Consider the following 12,350-nt stretch of genomic DNA (forward strand, 5'->3'; position numbering starts at 1 on the left):
CAGAAGCATCGGTCTCTATTTTCTTTTTCTTCTCAACATCTGGCATGACTAGAACGGGAGCTTCTGTGAAACGTTTCTTAAGTTCATCAAAAGCTTTCTGTTGTTTCTCCGTCCAGTCCCATTTGACATCTTTTCTTAGCAGATCATTCATTGGTCTGGCTATATCTGAGAATCCCAAGTATGAATCTTCGATAGAAGTTGGCAAAGCCCATGAATGCTTGGATATCCTTTTACGCATTTGGGAACAGGCCATTTCAATACTCCTTCTACTTTCACAGGGATCCATCGACACATTGCCTTCTTCCACGATTAATCCGAGGAACTCGACTTTAGACTGTTCGAAGCTACATTTCTCAGGCTTCAAGAACAGGTCATTCTCCTTCAACCGTTTCAGGACTTCTCGTACCACCTTTCGGTGCTGCTCCCTATTTCCATTCGTAAAGACCATTATATCATCAATGTAGACGACTACTGTTTTGCCATCTATTAGGTCTCTCAGAATTTCATTCATCATAGTTTGGAAGGTTGCAGGCGAGTTCGTGAGTCCAAAATACATCACGGTCGGTTCGTGGTGACCAAACGGCGTTTTGAAGGCCGCCTTCCACTCATCTCCTTCTTTCATGCGAATATTATTGTATCCCCATCGTACATCCATCTTGGAGTACATCGTGGCACCAGGTTAAAGCATCAATTAAATCTTGAGATCTCGGTAGCGGATATGCATTTTTCACCGTTTTCTCATTGAGCTTTCTATAGTCCATTCACCTGGTCTTAACTTGCCATCTTTTTTGGCCACAAAGAAGAAAGGTGCTGCTACTGGAGATTGTGAATTTCTGATTACGTCCCTAGTGCAGTCTCGGTTTTCAACCATTCCTTCAGTGTATCCATCTCTTTGGGTGACAACGGATAAGGTTTCGCATTTGGCGGAAGATCGCCCTCGTCTTTAAGATCTATCGCATGATCCCACTTCTTTCTTTCAGGGAAGCGCTTAGATTCTTCTTCTGAGAATACTCCCAGGTAATCATGAAGCCAGTCTGGTACCATTTCTTCTACCGACTGCTTCTTCTTAGTAGCTTCTTCTGCTACTTTCTGCTCCGTGGCAACCGAGGCTTTATAACGAATCCATAGTCTCTCTGGACTCTCTTCGTCTTCTATTTCCTCAACCGTCGCCCTCTTCATCGACATATCTTCTTCATCCTCGTCTTCATCATCCGTAGGAATCAGATCAGGTACATCATCTATCTTTTTTTGTTCTTTTCTTTTTCTTTCTTTTTTTGTCTTTTTTCTTTTTTAGTTTCACATTTTACAGGGCATCGAGACAGTGCAAATCGTCCTGCATTCCAGTCAATCTCTGGATTGTGATATCTCAGCCAATCTATGCCGATAATAACATCATCGCTTCCTAAGTCTGTAACCATGAAGGCTGCTTTTTCTTCTTCATGATCACCAATCTTTAGACCTAGTTCTGCAAAATGAGTCATTGATCCAGCGGCATTTAGCGATCCATCAATGTTCCTGACTGAAATAGGCCTTAATAATTTACGGCATTTCACACTGTTCTTCTCGACAAACTTCTCACTGATAAATAATGTTGATGCACCGCAATCCACAAGTGCTTTTACGTCTGCTTGTCGGTTCTTTCCTTTCAACGTTATCGGAATATAAAAATGCTCAGATTTGGATCTAATATGTACTTCTGATACATCTTGAACGTAGATAGGATAGAGAAACGATTGTTCGGGTCTAGGTCTGCAGACTTTGACTTCAACCCCTTTAAAAATCCTTGCCTTTGTTAGAAGCGATCCAATCTGTGAACCACTTCGGCGCGGAGTTTTCTTCGACAACTGCAGCCGCTTTGACTTGCGCTTTTGGCGCACCTTTACAGTTTCTTGCTATGTGGCCTTGTTCTCCACAGCGGTAGCAGGTGAAAGCGCCAGGCTTTCCTTGGGGTTTGGGAGATCCCCTCTGCTTGCCAGAGTCCACATCCATAGCTGTCACTGTCTTTGCTAGGACCAGCCTGCCTTGGGTTATTGAAGGTTCTTGGGGTTTCCTTGTTAGGGGTCCACCAATTACTCTTCTTCTTCTCAGCGTCTAGCTCCTCGTAGTTACGTCCAATCTGTATGGAGTAATCGATGAGCTTCTTAGAGGTGTCTTTCTCAGACGCTGGAATATGAGCGAGTTGCTCTTTGATCCGGGTTTGTAGGCCAGATCGGAATTTGAGGCGGAGGTCGTAGTCGGAGTATTTGGTAAGTGCAGCCTTCTGCTTGAAAGCTGCTGCGTATTCAGGCACTGATGAAGATCCTTGCTTCAGGGTTTCCAACTCCCTGATAGCTTTTCCTTCTCTGTCGTCTTGGCCCCACATGGTCTCGAATTCTTTCGTCCAATCCTCAAAGGATATTGGCTTGGAATCAAGCTCAATGACATATTTCTGCGCCCATTTAGCAGCAGATCCTTTAAGGAAAGACAGGGCAGTTGTGATTTTCTGCCTGTCTGTGATCAACGGCCACTGTGACATATATAATGCCAACTGAGTGGTGTAGACTTCTATGGAGATCGAATCTTTGTCTCCTGTGAATTCTGTGGGCTTCGACAATTTGACTTGCGAAGTATTTGGGGATTGTGCGAATCTCTCCAAGCTTCTTCTTCAGCTCTTCTATTTGTGCGTTTTGAGCTCTGAGTTGAAGCTGTTGAGTTGCGTTCTGTGCGCTGAGGGTATTGTTGTGGTTGAGGAGTTCTTGTGTCCTCACGTACAGGTCGTGTGTTGCCATGGTGATGGCATTCTGTACATAGTTGGTAAATTCCACTGGCATAGCTATGCCTTGTGGTTGTGGTCCCTGAGGTCCTTGTTCTTGGGGTTCTTGTGGGTTCTCAGGTCCCATTTCTGTTTCGTTGACTTCAGCCATAGTGCCAGGTGCGTTCTGGAATCCGATTCACTAATGACTGTTGAAGAGCGGGTCGTAACGGCTCTTCCGGATAGGAAAGATGATGAAAGGGGAGAGAGGAAAAAGGATACGTAAAATGGAAAGCTAAAGGGGTCCCCAGTACTAACTGGATCAACCTCGTCCTTTAGGGTCAAAGGGTTCTTTAGTCAACCCAACTGACACTTCCCTAATTACTAACTAGAAAGAAGTACGTAAAGCTATGCTTTGTTAAGTGGGAAAAACACTGTGTGCTTCGTGTGTGCTACTTCTCAGTCACCGAAAGGGTACAGGTCTAGGACAAGTTATCACTCTTCCAGCCGAAGCTTACAAGTGCGAGTCTCACTAGAATCCCGTATCTAAATCCTCGTGGTAACGATGGTAGGACTATCCGCAGATGCGACAGTTCCACTAGACTTAACGAAAGGTTCTACGTATGTATGAAGAAAGGTGTAGGTATGAAAGCAATTATAGTAACGTTGAGCAGGCAGGGTCTTGGGCCAGCACTCAAAGTTGTAGCGAGACGCCTAATGTCGTCAACACCTCCGTATACTGGCGGCTGCAATGTAAGGCAGGGCCTGGTATAGGACTACTAACTACTAAAGGCTATTCGTGAAAAGCTCAAGCGAGCAAAAGGATGGGTTTCAGAAAAAGTGATCGCGACTGTTTAGGTCGGGCAATGGAAAACGTGTAATGATGATGAGATGTGTGCGAGCGGTGTGCAAAGAGTCGGAGTCTCCTATAGTTCAAACCTAATGTCACAACCCAATAACGAATTAACGCTGGGTCGAAGACTAGGACTCAAACAAGGATATCGGACAAAGAGTAAGAGGAGCAAGTACGTCTTGGATTGCTACAATGTAGATACAAGAGGTTTGAACTAAGGAACTATCGACCAAGACATGCTACCTATATACAACTATTGAGACGGAGATTGAAACTGAGTTACAACTACTAGCCAATCATAAAAAGAGAAAAGGAATCGTACCATAGAACATTGTAGAATATTAAAGAAGCATTACGTGACCATATCTTATCTTATCTAATCTATTCACAATCAAAGAACTCGTCTTCTTCATCAGTCACATCGAAGACACGTGTTGTAGGCGCTAAAGGTATTTCGGGGATGATAGACGCTTTCAAGGTAGGGTTAGGGTTTGACTTAGGCGCTGTGTATTGGCGCTTAGGAAGATTCAGGAAAGAATAATGATTTGTTAAAGGTACTCGTGACAACATTGAAGCAGGTGTGCATTAATATCAGAGTCCCATGTGCAAGTGGGGGTATCAGTGAAGTGACGTGGTCCAAGAGCAATCCAATCCATGTCCAAACTAAATCCTGTTAGGTGTGCTAAGTATTAGATGCTAAGGGTTTAAATGGTATGAGTCAAACTATATGCGAAAGTGTGAAAAAGAAATGATAACTTTGTGTGGATGTCCTATCTGACTTGTCTTCCTTGTGCGGCTGTCATCCTCTATGCACTCCTATGCACATGTGTGAGGCGTGTGGATGCAGGAATATTGTGCACATGCTAAGGTAAAAAAGGTGTATGGTGCTGTGTCATGCGTGCAAAGAGAAAATGATATCCTATTGAGCTAGGCGGGCATGAGTCTAAGATTGTTTTGATGTTTTTGTTGTTTTTCTTTCTAAGTGAATCTCTATAGCATATATATCAGTGTGTTATTAGTCCTTTGGATGACTTTATAATGAGAGAGAATGAAAATAAAGAGCACTGGACAAAACCCAGGGTAAAACAGAGTATACTCTATGTTGATGGTATATGACAGCAAAGATGCGAAAATTGCGGGTGATGTTGGTGAAGCGATTAGTGCATGAGGTGATAAGGGTGATGGTGCAAATAATATGGTAGATGTGCGTGAAGCTTGCATGCTTGGGGCACTTTGTTTTTGTTCAAAATGCGAACATGGGCAGACTCATAACTGGAAGAATGTATTCCTGCACTTTGTGATGCAGGGTGAGTGCATGCAAAGGCAAGGCAATGCGAGGCATATAAGAGTACCCTATAGCATAATAGGGTGCATGCAAGGCTAGCGCGTTAGCACATTTTTGCAAATTCATGATTATATCCCCTGGGTGTGCGAGGATAGGCTGGTATACTGTTAGTCTATAAAAATGCAAATGATATGTGTTGGAGATTCTATACTGGCATTGTAATGCTCCTGCATTTTAATGTGGCTTGAAATAAATTTAATCACCATTACGACTGGATTACATTGTGGTTGTTATATCTAAACTGAGTTTCAATGTTGTTATGATAGACATATGTGCAGTGCTGAGCGCTCTAAATCCACCACCTAGTGCAATACACACCAATGCCCAAGACTCTGCCCACAAAACGGCAGTGATCATCAAAGACCACTGAGTGTGAGCTTTGTGGTACAACAATTCTGTCTCGTGGGCTGGCATCACACTCAAAGAAATGTAAAAAATGGGAACAGGAACAATGTGAGGATGAAGAGCTTGCTGAGATAGTTCAGACCACTGAGCTAAAGGGTGAGACATCAAATGTTCTGATGTGCTAACAGTTATTGATTTGAATTGTACAGAGCATAGAAAAGAACATTGAAGGCTTCACAAGCATCAGAAAGGTCTCAAGCATGCACAGTTTGGATCTGCTTGTGAGTGCACACCTATAATACTGATCTTTTTCATGTTCTGACCATTCTGGTATGACTATATAGTGAATCCTATCACAATCTAGGCCACACAAGACAAGGGAGGTGCAGCAAGAAACAATGACATAGAGAATGATATTGGTATCACTACATCTCCATTTGAACTTGTACAACTGACTAACTTTTATCTACATCAGACATGCAAGTGTCGTCACCTCATAGGCATCCATCGGTTGACTCTGATGCTGCTGTGTTACCTGACTTTGATACTCCTGGGCATGGTCTCAACTATCACGATGAGCTCCCTTACAAGCTTAACAATATTAAAACCAAGTACCATCCACATAGCAAGTGAGCTTCCACTGTACATCACTTTACTGACTTTTCCTGCAGCTGCTTTTTGGAGGATGAGGCACCTCGTAACAACTCGCCTTGGGAACCCTTCTGGACATGACTGGACTTCAAAGTTGCAGAGATCGCACTCGAAGCTGCAATGACCAAGGATCAGACAAACTGGCTGCTTGATCTTGTACATCAATCCACCAGTGGCAAGGATACATTTACATTGAAAAGTCACAATGAGGTTCGCTCACTGTGGGAAATGGCTTCGCAGCAGTATACACCAGTAATTGTGTTCCTGTTCTACTTTTATCGAAGCTCATTATGTAGTGTACACTAGTTTCGAAAGGATGTAGTATCTGTTAAGCACCAGGATGAAACACACAAATTTGACATGCATTACCGCCCTTTGTGGGACTGGGCACTTGATTTGTTGCAAGATAGTCGCCTTGCACCACACTTTGTATTTGACACGCAACATCTTACTAAATTCAATGGAGAACAGTGTGTTTGCTTCATAGACGAACCATGGACTGCTGATGCCTTCTGGGATGCACAAGTATGTCTTGCAGCCTCTGATTTATCTATCTGAATGTAACACCAATATTGCTGATATAGTCTCAACTAGGGATCAGCAGGGGTATGGGTAACCCTCGGGGGTCATGGGTATGGGTACCCAGGGGTAAGGTTATGGGTCGGAGTCTCAGAACCTGTGGACCTGTGGACCAATCACAGTACCCTAGGGTCACTGTTAGGTCCCTGGCTGGTCTACAACTATACAGTACCACATCAATTAAACAAGTTCTAGATTCACAAGTTTATTTTTTGATTATATTCACACATTCACAGAAGCATGTTATCAAAAAGAACAACAAAGCCCACAGAGAAGGTACTCGCCATGGCAGCAGAAGGCAGCCAAGCCAAACGGAAAGCCACTGATAAGCCTTCTATCCCTGCAGTGACATCAAAGTGTATGAAATTCACAGCATCAGTCGATCTTGAACAGACTACGAGTAGTAGTACTACATCACCACCCAACTATTGTGCTACAGTTTGGAGCGAGGAAGAAGAGGAAGCCCTTCACACAGACACCATAGTCATTGACTCTGATGCATCTGAGAAGAGCAACATCAAAGACCCTGGTGAAGCTTTGGATGATGAGCTAAGTATGTCTGAGTTGAAAATCAATGAGAAACTTACTTAACAAGACTGCAGAAAGGTTAATGAAGGATTGGACATCACCTATATATGCATTCTTCGAACCTACCCCAGGCATCAAATATCACAATGGCCATCGTTGCCACATGTTCAAGTGTACAGCGCGAGGCTGCAAACATTGTGTTCGGCAATATCTGGATAAGAAGGATGCGAAATCAACAGGCAACATGCACAAGCATGTAAAATTGTGCTGGGGTAAAGCAGCCTTGCAGGCAGCAATGGAGTGCTGAAATACTACTGCTGCACGAGATGGAGTTGTCAAGAGCCTGCTTGACACTGGATCAATCCAAACATCTTTCAATCGTAAATGGAAAGGGAAGGTTGTGTACTCACATTGTCAGCACACTTGGACAGAGACAAGGTTTGTTTGTCTTCCCTCGATGTTGCAGTCACTGATATGACTTAGGGCAGAGATTGTCCGCTGGGTGGCAGAGAGCTTAAGACCATTTGAAACTGTAAATGATCGAGGATTTCAGGCATTAATGAAAACCGGACGGCCCAAATACCACATACCTTCACCCTTAACAGTTCCTTGTAATGTAAAGCAAGTCTTCATAAAGACTCGCAAACGGATAGCACAGATGCTACATGTAAGATAAATTAGTTCACATGATCCCATAAACTAAAACGAGAGCAGAATTACGACGGAGAGCTCAATTTTGCGACGGACGCCTGGACCTCACCAAATCACAGGGCTTACATGGCTGTATCTGTTCATTTGGAACACGAGGGTCAGCCATTTTCCATGATACTGGATATTGTCAAGTTGCCAAAGGTAGTGGTACTCACCCGAATGAAGCCATGCACACACTGACATATTGCAGTCCCATAGCGGAGCAAATCTCGCGGATGCATTTGCAAATATCCTAAATGAGTTTGGAATATCAGACAAGGTATCTAACAATAGTCATACTAGCATGAAAAAAAAACTCACCAGACTGCACAGATATCGAGCGTCACAGTGGATAATGCTTCGTCAAATGATACACTTGTCACAGAGCTTGCAGACCAAAATGTGCACTTCGCTGGGGACATGAGCCGAACACAATGCTTTCTGCACATTGTGAACCTCGTGGCCAAGTCATTAATTCGCGAGTTTGATGCACCTAAATCAAAAGCCAGCATGGCAGATGACCCTGAACTAGCTAAACTTACTGCAGATATAGAAATTGAGAACACTTGAACTGCTGACAAGGACCCCAACAAAGACGCAGAGAGTGAGGATGACGAAGAGGGATGGGTGGATTAATTGAATCTGTTGGAAGAGGAGGAGCGCGAGCAACTGATGGACAGTATCTGTCCACTAAAACGTGTTTTAGCAAAGGTGATAGTGTTAAATGTAAATTGCAACTCACTTGCACTAACAGACTTACCTCACAGCTCCAGAAACTCGCATACAAAGTCATCCATTCAATGACAATAATTCTGCCAGCCTGGAAGACAGTCCTTGAGGACCTAGATCTTCCTGTCAGAATAATCCCACATGACGTATCCACACAGTGGAATTCAACTTACAATATGCTTGATTTTGCACTGACCTATCAAGAGGGAATTAATGTGATAACAGATATGCAAAAATTGGGATTGGGAGAGTATGAGCTGAGCGAAGATGAGTGGCCACTGGTAAAACAGCTGTGCAACATGTTGAAAGTTGGAATACAAATGTGACACATCACAGTCACAATGCTAACAATGTGTCACACAGATTCTCAAAGATGCGACTTTGTACTTTTCACGCTCAACACCAAACTTAGCTATGGTTATACCCGCTATGGACCATATTGACCAAGTCTTCACCAACTGCATCCTCAAGAAGGAGCTACTGGAGCCTGCTATATGTGTCGTGCTTGGTCTCGCCAAACGCACCCTCAATTGGTATTATTCACTCACAGACAAATCTGAGGTATACCAGATTGCAATGGGTGTGTCATTTTTTCCCTTACTTTGTCCATTGTTCTGACCCTTGCTTAGTTCTTCATCCATGGCACAAACTCTCCTACTTCAGGTCTGCGGGCTGGGAGCCACAGTGGATAGAAACTGCTGAACGACTCGTTCACTCAGAATTCAAACGCTCATATGCCTCCCACTCAGTCACACTCGCAGATGATGTAGGTACTGCAGGAGCCCAGGAGGATGATAAGGTGCATGATTATATTGTCTCGCTGGTTTTAATTATTGACAACGGCTTTTCAAACATGCAGGATGACGACTCTACCAACATCTTTGACCATCTTCCTGCTCTCGCACCAAATCCTGCAACTTCAATCAATGAACTTGACGCTTACCTTACTGCCGACATCAAAAATGTTACTGATGCGATCACATGGTGGCATGGGCACCACAAAACGTATCTGCGGCTATCGCGAATAGTGTTAGATTATCTTACCATCCCAGGTAAGCCCCCTTGCATGTTTTATATGACTGATTTAAATGTTTTACTGCAGCAACGTCAGTTGACGTGGAACACATATTTAGCTGTGGACACTTACTACTGTCCCATGTTCGAAACAGACTCACTGCGCAGACGACACGCGCGCTTCTTTGCATTAGCCTGTGGAGCCACTTAGGTCTTGTCAAGGACAAGGACATTTAGTCTATCACAAGCCTTCCTGATGTCGATGGTGAGGACAAAGAGCTTGCTGATGGGACAGCGTTGTATTAAATTAGGTAGTCACACTAGTACATTTTTTGTTCAATACTTGCACAATTTGGATCACGGGTACAGGTGTACCCTTGATACCCTCCACCCATGTGAGACCCTCATTGAGACCCTTTGGTACCCTTGGGTGCACGGGTACGGGTAGTCGAGGGGTATGGGTATGGGTCGCACATTGGACACCCATGGGTTTACCCCTGCGGATCCCTAGTCTCAACTTCCACCTGATGCGAAGCCACTGGTGTTCATCCTGTATGCTGACAAGAATAAATTATCTCTTTGAGGTTCATGTTTCGTGTTGTTCGAGCGGGAGGGAGTACAAGACAAACTTGAGTGGAATTTCAATCACTATGTTAAGTTTGTACAAGGGTGAGATTATGGTAGGATGTAGGGAAGGTTTCGGGCGAAGGCGCGTAGCGCCTCCCGGCCGCAAAGAGATTCTGCCTAAGGAAAGAAAGTGAGCTGCTATCCCAAATTCTAGGAGTTCGGCGACGCATGCAGCGAACATCGTGAAGATCCCGTTTTTTAGGAGGAGAGAGTGATACTCACTGATGATGGGTGAACGGATGATTCAACGGATGGGAGGCAGGGTATATTGTAGGAATTCCTCGTGCAGTGCAGGAGTGGCTTGCATGTATGGCTCTAGGATCTGTGCGTGTTGACAGAGGTAAGCGAGGAAGGCGTCGCTTGCCCACCTTCCTTTGACCTTGACGATGTCAAAAGGGACGTTACGGAGTAGATACTCGAGTGTTCCACCAATGCGGATCCCGTGGCCTTGCAATGACTTGTGACCTGCTGCTTTGGTTGCAGTAGCGAGTCTTTTGAGGAAGTTTGATTTTGTCAAAGGCCGGTGTGAGTTCTTGTGACGGTCCGCAAATAGTGTGCTGTCAGGTGGGGGATCAAGTGGTTCTGCAGTGCTTCTTCTGGATCTGAAGGGCTGTCTTGTCTGGCCCATGAGACATCTTTGCCGTTGATTGATGTCTTGGTGCGGGGAAGGTGGAAATTAGTCATTTTCGGACCCTGGCGATCTCGGGCCTCTTGGATGTCAGAAGGTTTGACATGGATTGCGGGATCGAAAGTGTCGAGACGACAAATGGTGAATTCTCCGACGCGGGCGCAAGTGAAGAAAATGGTGGTTAGACAGGCAAAAACAGCAGCGTCGAGGGGATCATTGAGGCTGAGTTGTTCTTTGATGGTGGTTATTAGGGTGATGGTGTACGGGTCGCGTTTGGCCTTCTTCAAGGTGGGCGGAGTGAGGGAGATGGCAGCTTTGAATAAGGAATCAATCTCTACATCACCACCAAGTGTCCATGGGATGCTGTGTACAATATGCCATGCGCGTACACCCTGAACATAGTTTGACACCGTTTTCCCAGAATAATGGCCTGCCATCTCGGTGATGAACAATGAAATGAGGACACGACTTGCTGTCACAGAAGACGTGGAAGACAAGGAGTCCTGAACCATAGGATTCGCGAGTGCTTTCAGCAAAGGCATGCAATATGACTTTGTGAATCCGTTCGATTTCGACTTGAGTTACTGGGAGATGCCTTCCATGCGAGTCTTTTGGTGTGCGCGGGGATGTGGGAATCCACAAGTAGAGTCTGTCTTTAGCTGGGCACTGGGGTCTGAGTGCCGAAGGTAGAGGTGCGAGGTCAGGATTATAGGCTGTATTGGATTGAATGTTGAACTCTGGTGAGGAGGATTCGTGTACATACTAGTCTTTCACCACTTTGAAACATTCTTCTCCACACCTTTCGAGCTCTCGATTGAGGTGGGCGCGATGCTGGGTTTCTGCTGGGAGTCATTCTTTGCCCATTGGGAGAACCTGTTTGTGCAATGCCCTTGGATGGCGTGTTTTTGAGTGAACGAGGTTTTCGGAGACATTTGTGATGAAGGGGTGGAGCTCATGGGGGATAGCGATTGGAGGGAGCATTTGATGTGCAGGGGGATATACACCGTGTGAGGGGTCATCTGCAGGATTGTCTTTGCTTGGGACATATCTCATGAGTACCGTGCAGCCAGCGTCACTGGTGGCACGATGCACGTGTTTGAAGCCTTCATTGCATGCCTTGTTCCTACTGCGGCCTGTCCACCAACCTTCCACGACTCCCCGATTGTCTCCGTAAACCTTGAAATAAATGCCGGGGTTACAGAACTGGATGATTGTGAGGATGAGGAGTTCGAAACCAACACTCTCTGCCCAGCCAATGTCTCGTCCGTCCTTTTTCCAACCTGGGATGAGCTCCCAAGCGCGCCATCTCCCGTTGATGAAAATGCCGATCCCGTAGCCAGAGCTAGCATCCGAGTAGGCGCGAAATTCATGGACAAGGCAGAAGCCGGGTACAGGACGAGACAGCTGTGGAGAATTGAGGGTCTTCTTCCACCAGCTGAGGTCTGCTTGGGTGTCACAGGGAGGGGTGCGAGGAAGAAAAGGGTGGTCTTTAAATATTCCCAGCATGCTCTTGAGGTTGGTGAGGTAGGCCCGGCCTGACGGAACAATAAGGGCTGCATGCAAAAGTTTGCCATACAATTTCTGGACTTCAGGAAGCGTGTGTGTACGTCATGTTTGCCATGTTTCGATG

The 12,350-nt window shown here is 45.1% G+C and overlaps 1 protein-coding gene across 1 annotated transcript; it reads left to right on the plus strand.

The window, feature by feature from the left end:
• Nucleotides 1-6,006: 6,006 nt before the first annotated feature.
• EDB93DRAFT_1089821 (uncharacterized protein) lies at nucleotides 6,007-6,483 on the plus strand (the record flags this gene model as incomplete). The annotated part of the gene is made up of 2 exons (XM_041446234.1): nucleotides 6,007-6,177; nucleotides 6,232-6,483. Coding segments are annotated over 2 exons (423 nt in total), but the record flags the coding sequence as incomplete, so codon positions are not given.
• Nucleotides 6,484-12,350: the final 5,867 nt, after the last annotated feature.

This window comes from Suillus bovinus (genome assembly GCF_016758785.1).
Source record: "Suillus bovinus strain UH-Sbo-P2 chromosome Unknown EDB93scaffold_50, whole genome shotgun sequence".
NCBI classification, from domain to species: domain Eukaryota; kingdom Fungi; phylum Basidiomycota; class Agaricomycetes; order Boletales; family Suillaceae; genus Suillus; species Suillus bovinus.